Raw genomic sequence first — 13,785 nt, 5'->3', positions numbered from 1 at the left:
AATGACCATCATCAGGCAGAGCTGGAATCTGGACGCATGTTGGTTGGCAGAAACCTAGAAGCTTAAAATGTGACCAGGAAGTGTTCGACCTCAGTACATTCTTAGCCCCCATCCGCCCTTTCTTCATGGCCCTGGGGAGGCGGGGAGGCGGGGCGGCGGGAAGAGGCTGTTTGGGACAAACAAGGAAGCCTCGCTCAGCCTGGCTCTGCCCGAGCTCCTGCTGGCAAGCGCTGCACGCTCTGGTCCTCCAGCTCTCAGTCTCACCCGGGCAGCCCTCCCTCCACTGAGGAGAGGTCTGGGTGGTGAAGCCTCCTCGCTCTGAGGTCCTTTGGACTCATATAAATTCAAGCCTTTATCAGCAATGAAGGTGACACTTTGGCATCTGCCTGCCACTGCGCTGTCCTATTTCGTATTTGTTAGGACCCCACATGGGGAAGACAGGGCTGTGAGGGGTGGATTTGTGCCTCTTCCCCCAAATTAGAGACTGAAGCCCTAACCTCCAGCCCCAGGACCACAGGATGGGACCTCGTTTGGAAACAGCATGGCTGCCGATTAAACTGGTTAAGATGAACTCACACTGAAGTACCGTGGGCCCGAGTCAATACAACCGCTGTCCACATAGAAAGGGGATGTTTGGGCACAGACACACACGAGAAGGATGCGTGGGAGGCTGGAATGATGCGGCCACGGGGCAGAGGCTGCCTGGCATCCTGACCTCCGACTTTCTGCTCCCTGCTCTGCAAGAACGAATTCCTGCTGTTTGGGCCCCTGGCTTCGTGGGACTAGGTTACAACAGCCTTGGGAAACTAAGACAGGGGCTATTTATTGGGGGCCCTCAGGTCACCCCAGAGCCAGTGCCAGACAACCGGGGCAGCCCCTTGGCCCCAGAGCCCCTGAAGCCCGCTCGGCCTGCCTCACCCGTTTCGCTCCACAGAAACCACCGGGACGGCGCCGGGCCACCTGCTCTGGGCCTGTAGAACGTTCCGACTCTCCTACGACATTGAACTACAGTAGACACTTCCCTCCCAGCAGCCTTCTGAAAAGAATCTCATGCCACCGCTCCCCCACCCCCCACACAAGGACAAACCCAGAATAGCTTTAAATGGCATTCCTACACTTTGTCCTTAAACTCTTGGGAGTCCCACCAGGAATAGTGACCCCCCCCCCCACTGTCAGCTCCTCAGGCTCAGCAGAAACACCTCCGCCCCTCACCGGTTGGGGTGGGGCCCCCCCACCTTGTCCCCCCACCTCCTTCTCAGCAGCTCCAGCCCCTGCCACTGAGGATTTGGGAACACGACGTGCCTGGTTTGGCCCTTCTGGAGCCTCCGCTTCCTGGCACGGTGGCGACGGGCTATCTGTGTTTTCACCAGGGAGGAGTGGGTGTCGATGAGCCACTGCCGTTTTGGGGAGCACTCATCCCATTTGCCAACAATATGACAGCGACAGATGGGGAGCCGCTCTTCGAAGTACGTCCAGTTAATGAGCGCTCTCAGCGTGGTCCATGAATAGAAACCGGAGGCAGAGAGGAGCCGACAGATGGGAGACAGCCGCCACAGAACAGACAGCTTGTACTCACAGGCCCGAAGAGGAGGCGTGCACCGTGGCGTTGGCGGGGGCACACAGGGAAGACCGGGGGTCACCACGAGACAGAGGATGGGGGGGGACTGTGGGCAAGAGCCTTTCTGGTGGTTTCTGCGGGAGGGAGCGGGAGAGGCAGGGCGCGCAGGCTTAGGTCGGCTCCCCTGAAGACTGTCGGGGCTCTGGGGCGCAGGGGCTGCCAGGTGTCTGGCACCTGGCCCTGCGATGACGAGGGCAGGGGACGGTGGCCTGCAGTGTGAAACGGTCAAGCGTCAGAATGCAGAAAATAGTAAGTTCTGCACGTCACAGCCCTAGCTGTGGAAGTCAGATATGTGGTCGGGGGGCGCTTCATGGCCTCCTGAGGGCGGAGCTTTCTCACTTGCCCTGGGGAATGCCAGGGCCCCAAACGCTCTATCAACCCCACACATGTTGCAGGATCCCACATGGACATATCCCCTCCTCCAGGAAGCCCTCCATCCACCCCGACCCCCAGCCTTGCTGACTTTCTGCTGTTGCAGAGCTCACCCCTGCCAGTCCCAGCGCTGATGCTGCTGGGTCAGAATGGCCTCTTCATCCTTCTGCCTGGGCTCCACCTCAGAAACACCAGGGAAGTAAAAAATCCCAGCGCCTAGCCCTGGCCTCTGTGTGTGGGGCTTGGCCTCAGGACACTTTACAGTTCCCTGCTGGGTGATGTGCAGCTGTGGCTGAGAGCCGCCTCCCCAGGCCATACAGTCCTTGACCGCAGGGGCTCTGTGTCCTTCGGCCACCTGGCCCAATGCCTCCAAGAATGAAGGGACACCTTCCTGGATATGAAGGAGGACAGAGCTGCCCATGAACTCTAAACAAGGGCCCCCAGGGACCCTCAGGGCACCATGCAGGTGCTACCCTCCCGTCTCTGTCATCTCTTCACCCGCCTGTGGGAAGAGAGCCCGCCACAGGAGAGAGAGCAGCTGCCGTGCCTATTGGGCCCACTGTACCCGCCACGTGGCAGCCCTTCCGTTTCCACCGGCCTCTCCCAGACGACTGCTCGGAGGAGCACGCTCTCCCCACTGGATCGCCCCGTGGCCGCGTAACACGCAGTGTCCTCCCTCCGACTCCAGTCAGGTCAGAGGACTTGCTTTGCCCACAGGGGTGGCAGCAATGTGACGCAGGTGGAGACTTTCCCTGGTCTGGCTTCTGCTGCAGCCACACTGGGCCACGTGGGACTGGCCTGCCAGAGGCGGGCCACTCAGAGCAGGCCGGTATACCAGCCGGCAGCCAGGCGACCCTGAGACGGGCCAGTGAGCACAGCCAGCACCCCCAGGGCTGCCTGGCTGGCCCCGCCTGACCTCTGTCTTAGGAGCCAGCCCTGCCTATGAGAGCTGAACCCACAGACCTGGGAGCAACACGGCGCTTCTCATGTACGCCATCAAAGCCACAGTGCTGTTCCTCACCCGGCCCCACTGTTCCAACAGAACCTGAGGGCGATCCTTGGCCTTCCATGACGATTCAAGTCCCGTTCCTCCAGCTCTTGGCCCTTGGCCCCAAAGCACACTCAACTCTTCTCCTCCCACCCCATCCTGCCATGCCATGTCTTCCTTCAACTCCATCTTCCCCCAGGTTGGTCTCTCTCTGCTTTTGCTACTTAGCCCAGAGACCCCAGACCTCCGAGAGAATCAGAGTGCCCGCTGTGGGAGCTGAGACCCAGCCTGGGGGGCGGAAAGCCGAGCGGAACCGGGGAGCGGAGCGGCGCCTGTGACAGCCGGGGGCTGCGTGTGAGCGGCCGGTTCTGAACAAGGTGAATAAACTATTATTGTGCTTATTTGCTTACGTCTGTTCCATTGCACACCCAGCCAACCAGCTTGTCCTCTGGAAAAGCACTTCACGGGACCAACGATCAAACTCTTGAAAGAGCCCCGGCAGCTCTCTGCTCGGCCAGCTGTCCTGCGACGCAGTCGCCGGAAGGTTAGGGGGACGTGAGGTGCAGCATGGTGGCTGCAGCTCGTGACACTGGTGGGTCTGTCTGAAATTTGCCAAGGGCACGAACCTTACATGTCATCACCACACACAAGAAAACGGTGGCGGTGTGCGGTGCAGGCTGTTCCCACTGACCGCAGCACCGTGGTCGTTCCCCACGTGCACCTGTGGCGCTGTCCCACCTGCACGGATACGACTGAATTCCCAGTCATGACTCGATAAGGCTGGGGAGAAGGGGGCAACCATGGCTAAGGAAACAGCTGGAAAGCTGATGGGCGTCTCTGGTCACAAACAGGGGAAGGAGGGCCCTATTTCCTGGGGGAGGAGACTTGCGTATCTGATAACTCCCTGTACTGACTGCGAATGCTCCTGGCCCTGACTAGGGCGGTGGGTCATAAGCCATTCACTCCTTAGTATAAAGTAGTGTGGTCAGCGCTCGACCCCAACGCCCAGATCAGTGGGGACACTTGAAACAGGAGCTTGGAGAAGAGGGAGGAAGGCGGGTCCAGAGGCGCCTGGGGGACGGTGCGGGCGTCTGCAGAAGGCAGGTTTGGGGCCTGTGTGAGCCTCGTGGGACGTGGTGAACGATGGGGAGTCCAGAGTGGAGAGCTCTGGGAGGAAAGTGAGAAAGGACTGAGGTCAGGGGTTGAAGACATGTGCAGAAAGGGAGGGGGAAGGGATGGATGGGGACCTGGAGGTTGAAGATGAGGAAGCGCAGAGGAGGTGGGGGTGTGGGAGCGTTGTGGCTGGGCTGTGCGGACAGAGCGGGGACTCAGGCGTCACAGGCTCTCTGGGTGTCTATCCTCATGGACACGATGGTGGAATTATTCCTATGACCTTCTGTTCCTGCCTTAATTTTGCTTCTGGACATTTGTCCAGGGCCTGAAAGGCCTTTGTCTAGCAGTCCCCCTCTGTCATCAGGGGAGGTCCCTGAGGATCCTGCCCAGGGCCCACCCTGTGGGCCCCCGGCTCCCAGACAGCCCCCCACTTCCCCTCGCCTTGCCCTGAGCAGGGAAGGGACAGGGAGAGGACGGGTGACACACGCCGTCACGCAGCATTCTCCATTGTTCTGCCTGGACCCTTGCCACCCCTGCAAGGTGGCGCCACTTCCGTTCTGTTTCTGGGGAGGCCAGGGCACAGAGGGGTGGGGCAACTTGGCCAGGGACACACAGATAGTTGGGGGGTCAGCTGAGCTCATGTCCGGGTTTCCCGACTTTTAGATGCAAACGGAGGACCTGCATGGGCACCCTGAGCTCTGCCTGGTTCCCTGGCATCTCGAGGCTGCCCCTGACCTTCCACTCAGGAGCACGGGGATTTTGACCCACTGCCTCAAGCACTCAGTTGGGTTTCAGTGGCCAGTGGGCGATTCGGGCCCAGGTGGTCCCCACCCAGGCCTCTAAGTGCACCTCCCGATGCCCAGGGGCTCACACAATGCGACAGGACCCCCGAGACACACTGGCAGCACATCTGGGCTTCCACAGGGGCTTTGAAGAGGAGCCATGGACTCAGCCTGCAGGGGTGGGGGAAGGGTCCAGAGCAGGTACGTAGAAGAGGCAGCATCTCAGAAAAATCCCCACTGCTCTGTCTAGCCTCCCCTCCCCCATCCCAAAAGCCCCTGGGGGACAAGGCCCTGAGTCAGTCAGCGAATTCGGTCTCCGAGCTACAGAGCTGCCACCCGCCTTGGCCACAGGGGACTGTCAGGTCAACTGGCTGTGCATCGTTGGGCCGCGCCCTAGACCACGGTCCTGCCGTGGCTGGGCACCACTCCCTGGCGCTGACCTAGAGCACAGGGCAGGCTCGCCGAAGCAGATACCAAGTCCCCCTGGAGACTCCCATCAGACTAAAGTTGGGGACCCGCGGCCATGGAGCCTGCTTCTCAATGCGTGGCCCGTGGACCAGTGGAGTCAGCTCACCTGAGAGCCTCAGAGATGCAGAGTCTCAGCCCCACTTCTGACCGACGGGACTGGTTTAACATAGTGGCCAGGCTCCATGCGCCCACAAAAGCTTGAGGGGCCAGGCGACGCAGGCTCTGAGGATGGCTGATTTCTGGCTCGCCAGCCACGCACCATCCCACCCAACCCCCACACGGCCTGGCAGGCGGCACCTCTCTCCCCATCTGACAGGTGGCACTGGGGCTCAGAGAGGTGAGCTGTTTCCCAGAGTCACCAGCCCGCAGGTGGGGGCCCTGGGATGGAAACCCCAGGGGTCTCCAACCCTATCACCCCCACGTCTGCTTGGCCGTCTTCACACCAGGCCACCCATAGGCACATCTTCAGATGTGAAACCTTGAAATACACTCACCTTGGCGGGACACAGACCAGAAATTCACACGGATGTTCATCCACCAGCACTGAAACCCCGAAGAGGCTTTCTACTCGATCCTAAAATCCCCTCACCAGGACCCCCAACCTCCCCGGGCCTCCACCTTCCCCCTTGCCTACAAAGCACCCGCGGCAGGCCTACCGTGCTCATCCAGGAGGATGTTGTCTGGCTTGATGTCTCTGCAACAGAAAAGAAAGAAGCTGAAAACATGATGCCTGGTGCCACGGACACGTGGGGAACGCGGCATGAGGGGACAAACGCCCGGCAGCACCCCGCGAGCCGGCCGCCCTGCCCGGGCGTGAGGCCCCGGATGGAGCAGGCAGCAAGGACTGCGGTCCCGGAGTGCCTGGGATCTTCTTCCTCCTGTTTGCTGGGACTGCGGGGGGGGCTGTGTGAGTGGTTTTCCCCGGAATATTCACAGTGATTTCTGGCCTTCCATCTCCCCGTAGTGAGCTCCTCACTGAGCAGGTGGTGTCCCTTCTGGACGCCACGAACCCCCCACTCGCCAGGACACACCTCCCGCACCACTGTCTCCTCTCTGAGAACACGGGAGCTGAGGCTCGGGGAGGGTCAGTGACGCGGAGTCCGGGATGGGCCACACCCGGCCCTCCACCAGTGTCCCCGTGGTCTGTGAGTGAGGCACGCTTTGCCTCTTTAAAGGGCTGTAAAAGTAAAACGAAACGACCACCACACAGCAGCAATGAAAAGGAATGTGCGACAGAGACTACCGTGGCCCTAAAAGCCTAAAATATTTAATATCTGCCCCTCAGAGAGACAGTTTGCCAGTGCCTTTTTAGGGGCACACAGCGAGCCACAGAAAGGACATCTGGGCCGCCACAGTAGCAGGGCCCCCCCACTCCGAGTTGTGCTGTTGAGGGAGGGGCTCCGCTTCCTCACCGCCGCACCCCTGGTGCCCGGCGACAGCAGACGCAGTCAAAGGAAAATCGGAGCCGGGCGGCAGTTCACGCAGAAAAACTGACCGGGTTCAGGACCGCTGACGTAGGAGGAAGAGACGCCCGTGCAGGACAGTCTCAGTCCCATGAAAGATTCACACGAGCGGGGGTTCACAGCCATGGAGCAGGTGGTGGCCAGGGGGTGGACAGTGGCTGAGTGGAAGCCCTCGGGTGAGGGGATGCTGGCTCGGCTGACCCACTGGGATTTCTGCAGAGGGCGGCTGGGGGTCAGACCACACCTGGGGTAAGGGGCCTGGTCAGGCGTGTGCGGGGAGCCTGGATTCTCACGGCCAGAGCAGGTTCTGGCTGGGACTGGGCAATGCAGAGGCTGGCACGGAGGAACTCGTGGCCGAGTTGGGGGAGGGAATCATTGTCAACACGCAGGGGACGCAGCGAGAGAGGAACAGGGGACAATGTAAAAGCCTTCGAGGCCCTCCGCTGACATCCTCAACCCCAGTTCCTTATCGCTGACACGCACACGCTTTCGAGGCTCGATACAAACCATCGATTTCAGACACGCGAGCGCCATGCCCACTGACCATGAGCGTCAGCTCCTCTGAGACGGAGGACAGCTCCCTTCCAGGTCAAAGGCGCTTGCCCCTGGTTTATCAAGTAGTACTTCCGCCCGAAAGCACAGGCGGCTGTTCACAGCAACGTGAGGCTCCGTTCACGGCTCCAGGTTGGAAGAGACACTCAGCGTATCTATTTAAATTTTCGTTGCCGTTGCGACTTCGGGAGCCCATGAATGTTGACGGGCATCAAGTAAATGGACCCCGCAGCTGAGGTCACACAACACCCACGGCGGACCGGACCTAGAGACTGATTACTCACGGAGTCCCCGTGAGGAGGGTGGCCTCGGGAACTCACAAAATGAAAACGGGGGCGGAAGACTCAGAGTCAAGTGCCTGCGGGCCCAGGCAGCAGCACTGCCTCCTGCCCGCGGCCTCCCAGCGGGTCTCCCAAGAAACGGTGAGAAAGAGAATAAACTCAGAAACCAAAACGCAGCAGCCAGGGCTAAAGTGCATCCCATGAGGTGTCCCTAGGACTGAGGTGACACTGTTCGGGGCGTGGGGATCCCCAGGGGGTGGCCATGGCCCCGGGAGCATGAACCCAAAATGCCAGTGATGATGAAAACGCCCCACCTCGGGGTTCTCTGCCGGTCTGTCTGTCTGTCCGTCCGTCCTTCCGTCCATCCTTCCTTCTTTCCTTCCTCCTCCCCTTTGACTGTCCTGTCTTTCTTCTCGCCTCATTCTTCCGCTTCCTTTCCTTCACGAACACCGCTCAAAGGTCTGGGCTCACGGCCGGCATCGCGTGGCTCTGCACACGGTGCCTCAGCTCAGGCCTGCGCCTCCCTGTGAGCAAGTCCTCAGCCTGCGGGTGAAGCCACAGAACGCCAACGAGGACACAATCTGACCTGTGGCAAGCTTCCAGACGAGGGAGCACGACAAAGGGGCGAGTGTCATCCCCATGCCACAGAGACTCTGTCGAAGGCTTGGTCTCAGCAGGTGGGAGTGTGGCAGCCTCCCTTGCTGGCTTTGAAGAGGTCAGTGGTCACGGGTAAGCAGGCCACACAGCAGAGCCGCAGGTGCCTCTAGGCCCTGGGCACAGGGACTGAATCCTGCCAACAGCCATGGGAGCTTGCGGGCGGTCCAGACAGGTCTGGACAGGAACGCGGGCCAGGAGTTTGCAGGTTTGTGACACCCTGGGCCGAGGGGCCAGCAAAGCTGTGTCCAGACTCCTGACCCAGGAAAACTATGAGAAAACGCCTGTGAGTTGTTTTAAGCTGCTAAGCTAGTGGTGATTTGTTTTGCAACCACAGAAAACCGATACACTACCTGATCTCGGCAAATGGAAACAGTAGCCCTGTCTGACCGCTACCAGGCGTATGCGATGATGCTCAAGATGCTACTTATACATGCAAGGCTCAGGCCAGCTCCCAAGGCGTGGGAAGTGCTGAAATAAATGACAAGTGATGAGGGTTGCTCTCCCTGCTTGTTACAAGGAGCTGGGGGTGGGGTGGGCTCAGGGGCGGATTCTTGAGCTTCCAGCAGAATGAATTAGATCTCTTTCATGGGAGACGCACCAGCTGACTCTTGCAAAGCCATCCGGAGGAGATAGAACCCTGGCCCCTGGGATTTAACAAGAACTCCATTTCACGGAGAAGCGCACTATCAGAGCCTCCAGGCTGGCTGGGTGCAGGGCCATTTCCTCCAGTCCTATTTTCCACACCGATCATATCTCATTCCGGTGCGTCATCTTGCCCCACGTGGGCTCCTGTGTTCAGAAACTGTGCTCGAAGCGGGGCGTGGGAGGGAGAAGCCGCCAGGTGTTCTCCGAGACCAGGGCCATCATTCCTGAGCCGGGCACAGTGACACTTTGATGGAAAGGACGCATCTGAGGCTACTGTAAAACCCGGTTCTTGCTCTTGAACGATTCCCCAGCCCCCAAGTAAAACGCAGTGTGACATGTCAGCTCAGCTACTTTTAAAAACAACACAGAAATGGCTCTGGTCCAGACTGCCAAGGAAGCCCGTGGGTGGTGTCTGCGTATGTCCCTTCGCAGGGGTTTCCGAGGGATGCGTGCCGGCAGTCTCATGCAGCGATGAGGACAAGTAACTTGGGGGACAGAGAGGTGCGTCTGCGAGGTGGAAATGTGTGGATGCTCCACCACCAGAGAAAGACTCCTGCTGTGACGTGCGTGGGGGTGCTGGGGAAGGCGGGTGCGGCGCGGCTGAGGGCCGATCCCGGGTCTGCCTCTTGCCCGCCCTGTGGCGCTGCCTGCTGCCTGACCGAAGTCTCACTCTCCGCAGCCGTAAGTTGGATAATCTTACACACGCCATGTGTCAGGGTGAGGATTTGTTTGTTTGTTTCTGTCATTTTCATTTTGCTTATTGTTCAAGCACCTAACCCCACATCCTAACCATTACAGGAACTTGGCTTTCTTGTGTTCTAAGACAAAGTCGATGAGACCAGCCCTCTGATCCAGAAGCTTCTGTAGCTCCCACCGCTCCCCAAAGAATGGTGGTCAGGGTGTGCGGGGTGGGACTGGGGCCAGGGTTAGGAATGGCCAGCTCTGAGGCGGAGGAGACCTGGCTGGGGTGGCGGCTGGAGCCTGGAGGCTGAAGGGACACACGTTTGGAGAGGTGGCCTTCTTTGATTCCGGCTGGATCGCAGTCCTCATCGCTGCATGAGACTGCAGGGAAGCCAGCTGCAGGCTGCCGGATGCAGGGAGGGATTCTGGGGACTGTCTTCTGCTCCGGCTGAACCCTAGTGACTCCGTTTGAATTTGGTGAGGATTTACGAGAACCACCAGCACAGTGCCAGGCCTGTGGGAGGCACGCTGCTTCTCATCAAGGACAGAGAGAGGCCGGACATTTCGGCACGGAATCTGGGCCAACTCCTCAGTACTGGGGCAGGGGGGTGGGTGGAGGGTTCAGCCGGAGGGAGGCATTCACTGGGGTGAACTGGTGGGACTGACCTTGGCCGCTGACCTCCGTCTGAGGCAGCGTGGGCGGGGCCTTGCACCCATCCGCCAGTAAGCTGATGCGGGACAAAAGCTAGTGAACTTGGTTCTCGCGTTTTGGGATCTCTCACCATACTGACATGGACCGTTCTAGAAACTGGGTCACAATTAGGAAACTGCGTCTCACAGCTACTCCTGAAATGTGACGTCTGCCCTCCCTCTCCAGCTTCCTGAGGAGGGTGGACATCATGCGGGACCCCAGCCCCCAATGCTGTGCCTGGAAGTTAGCAGCGAACCTTTACTGAGTGCTCAGTATGTGCCAGGCTCAATTTTGAGGTCACGTGACTTTAACACGGCGTGTGGTGGCTCCGTATCAGGTACTAGGGCAGCACTTTGTCACCTCACTTAACTCTGGCATGACTCTTAGAGGCAGGTGTCCCTACTCCTATGTTATTGATGAAGAAGGAGCTATTCATAGAGGGTCAAGGTCACGCGGTAGCAGACACAGCCCAGGCTCCTGCGGCCTGCTCTCTAGGTCGGTGCTTTCTCACGGGGAGAAAAACAGTGAACCAGACTTCCTTGAATCTAAACCAGGCAGCAGCGATTTGAGGAGCATGCTGCAGTAAGTATCTGATTTGATAAGAAAATTACGTCGTCTGCGTCTCAGAGTATGCTTATGACCGCACCCTCACACAAGGTCGCATTTGATTTTTAACGCGGCCCACCTGGCCCTGCAAAGCCTAAGTCTAGCCCTGTCTCTTCTAAACCCCGTTAGTGGCCGTCCGGGACCAGCGGGACCTCTATGAATAGCTCCGTCGCACTGACGGCCAGACTCCGGCTTCCGCACGTGCCCACAGAACCCCGGCCACGAAAAGGGAACACCGACATGTGCTTGTCAACCTTTCAACCTGTCTGCTGATGGCGTCGATGGAAAGAGTCCCAAGGGCTGGCATTGAACTTGCACAGCAGGAGGGTGAGAGGGGACATTTCAGCCCAGAGGAGTCATCAGGGTGCAAATTCGGGATGAGGTGCTGCTGCCACAGGCCCCGGGCCACTGCTGGACAAGCCTTTAGAAAGCGCGGGCCAGCGTCCAGACTTCCTAGGGCTTTTCCTGATTGGCTGGTCAGCCTGGCCCCCGCCCCCTTGGGTTCTCCGACACCCTGGCTGTCCCTAGCCCCGTCTCTCAGTGGGGGCCCTCCCCCCCCATAAGTCCTGATGCAGGTTTAAGACGCAGCTCAGGTGCCGCCCCTCCTGGACTGCTGTGGTGGGTCATGTTGTTTCTGCCCGGTGCCCGGGCATGGGATGTATCTGCAAACAGCGTCTTTGCAGAGGTAACCCCATGAAGACGAGGTCGTGCTGGACTGGGCCCTCAATGCAATGATGGATTCCTTATACGAACAGAGGAAAGTCCGTGATCCCCACAGAGAAGCGGGCGACGTGAAGACAGGCAGAGAGAGATCGGAGTGACGCAGCTACGAGCCCAGGAATGCCGCGGAGCCACCCGGAGACAGAAGGGAGGCAGGGGACGGCCTCTAGCTCAGAGCCCCCAGGAGGAACCACACACGCCAACGTCTTATTTCTGACTTCTGAACTGTAAGAGAACAAATGGGCTGCTTTAGGCCATCCAGTCTGTAGCCCACAGTGCCTCCTCCGGCCCCGGGGCCCGCCCTGCTTCCCTGTGCCCCAGCCCAGCCTCTCTCACTTGCTCGCCCCTGACTGCTCCAGGAGCTCTGCAGGTGCTGCCTCACTCACCCTCGTGGGACCTGAGCTAGCTTCCTGCGGCTGCTGCAACGCATGACCACAAACCCAGTGACCTAAAACAACACGGATTTGTTCGCTTACAGTTCGGGAGGCCGGACGTCCGAAATGAGCCCCCAGGGCTGAGCCCCTGCCGAGACTCCAGGGGAGAGCCTGTCTCCCGGCCTTTCAGCTTCTAGAGGCGCCCGCACGCCGTGGCATCGATCCAACCCCTCTTCTCTGTCGTCACACCTTCTACCGCTGGCTCTGACCCTCGGGCCTCTGTCTCATACAGACACCTGTGGTTAGGCCGGACCACCTGGGTGACCCAGGACCATCTTCCATCTCATGATCCCTAACTTGATCACACAGCAAGGTAGCACAGTCACGGGTTGGGGGGATTAGGAGGTGACATCTTCAGATGGGGGGCATTATTCAGTCTACATTGTGTCCCTCACAAATCCATATGTGGCACTCCCAACCCCCAGGACCTCAGAATGTGCCTGTACTTGGAGATCGGACCTTTAAAGAGACGATTAAGGTCAAATGAGGTCACTGCAGTGGGTCCTAATCCAACCTGGTGTCCTTTATAAGAAGAGGACATCAGGACCCAGACACACACAGAAGGAAAACCGTGTGAGGACACGGGGGGAAGACAGCCATCCACATGCCAAGGGCTGAGGCCTCTGAAGGAGGCAACCCTGCCCGCACCTTGACCTTGGACTTCCAGCCTCCAGGACCGTGAGGAAACAAATGTCTGTCGTGGACGCCCCCAGCCTGTGGTATTTTGCTGGTGACCCTAGCAGGCTCATACAGGCAGGCACGATTACTCCTGTTTTACTGACAGTGAGACCGAGGCTGAGCTCAGTTAAACGTCCCTGAGGTCTCAGAGCCAGTCCTGGGAGAGCCAGGCTCTGCCATGGGTTAGAGACCCACCCATGACTTGACTGAATGGCGAGGAAGCAATTTTCAAACAGACGCACAGCCTAGGGAGGCGGCCCTGTCTGCATCCAGCTTGAAACCCCACGCTGCAGCTCAGATCTTTTTTTTTTCTCTAGCTTTCTTCTTTGGGACAGGAGGTGTGGCCAGTCAAGCCATGCTTGGGGGCTGCTGGCCTCTCTTTAATCTCGAAAAGAACAAACATCAGCACGGCTGGCATTGATTAATTTCGTTGGAAAGCTGTGCCACTCCACGGGGGCCTGGATGGAAACTTGGTTACTACGGCAATCGCACTCAGCTAATTACTCCTAAGTCTATCTCATGCAGGTTTGGAAGCTTTTAGGATTCACAGACACGTTCAAGGAGGCCCTGGGTTCCCTTAATTCCTTCACAGATGGGTGAGCCCAACAGCACAGCGCCCTAGACACAGGGAGGGGATCACAAAGACCCCGCAGGCCCGCCCAGCTCAGTGCAGCTTCCTTCCAGCTGCTCCTGGAGCGCCCAATTGCAGTGGCCTGTCCTGAGCTATCCTGCAACCTCCGTACAGCCCCAGCCACTCCACGCACAGCGTGTGGGAAACAGTAAGCGTCTGTGGAAGGGCAGGACGCTGTCCACGGCCCCACGGCAGCTGAACAATCCTGGGAGGGCGGATAAAACCCTGGAGCCCTTCACATGGGAACGACAGCTCATATCCTTACTCTACTACCTCCCAGGTCTCAGTTTTCATCTGTAAAATGGGCAAAAATGAAATGATGTATGCAAAGAACCTAGCTCAGCCCCTAGCATACAGTAGGTGCTCAACACAAGGTGACTCTTTCCCCCACCCCAACTTGGCAGG

General features: G+C 58.9%; 1 protein-coding gene across 3 annotated transcripts in view; it reads right to left on the bottom strand.

Annotated features, from left to right (window-relative positions):
• STK32B (serine/threonine kinase 32B) overlaps window positions 1–13,785 on the bottom strand; it is a 161,979-nt gene that overhangs the window by 29,591 nt on the left and 118,603 nt on the right. For all 3 annotated transcript variants that reach the window (XM_045183054.2, XM_053923389.2, XM_024573815.3), the window contains one exon: window positions 5,998–6,035. In XM_045183054.2, the coding sequence (XP_045038989.2) occupies window positions 5,998–6,035 (38 nt within the window). The remainder of the gene's footprint in view (window positions 1–5,997; window positions 6,036–13,785) is intronic.

The sequence above is a fragment of the Desmodus rotundus genome, chromosome 4 (genome assembly GCF_022682495.2).
Source record: "Desmodus rotundus isolate HL8 chromosome 4, HLdesRot8A.1, whole genome shotgun sequence".
Taxonomy (NCBI): domain Eukaryota; kingdom Metazoa; phylum Chordata; class Mammalia; order Chiroptera; family Phyllostomidae; genus Desmodus; species Desmodus rotundus.
Note: the sequence above shows the minus strand (reverse complement) of the source record. Positions and strands in the feature narration are given on the sequence as shown.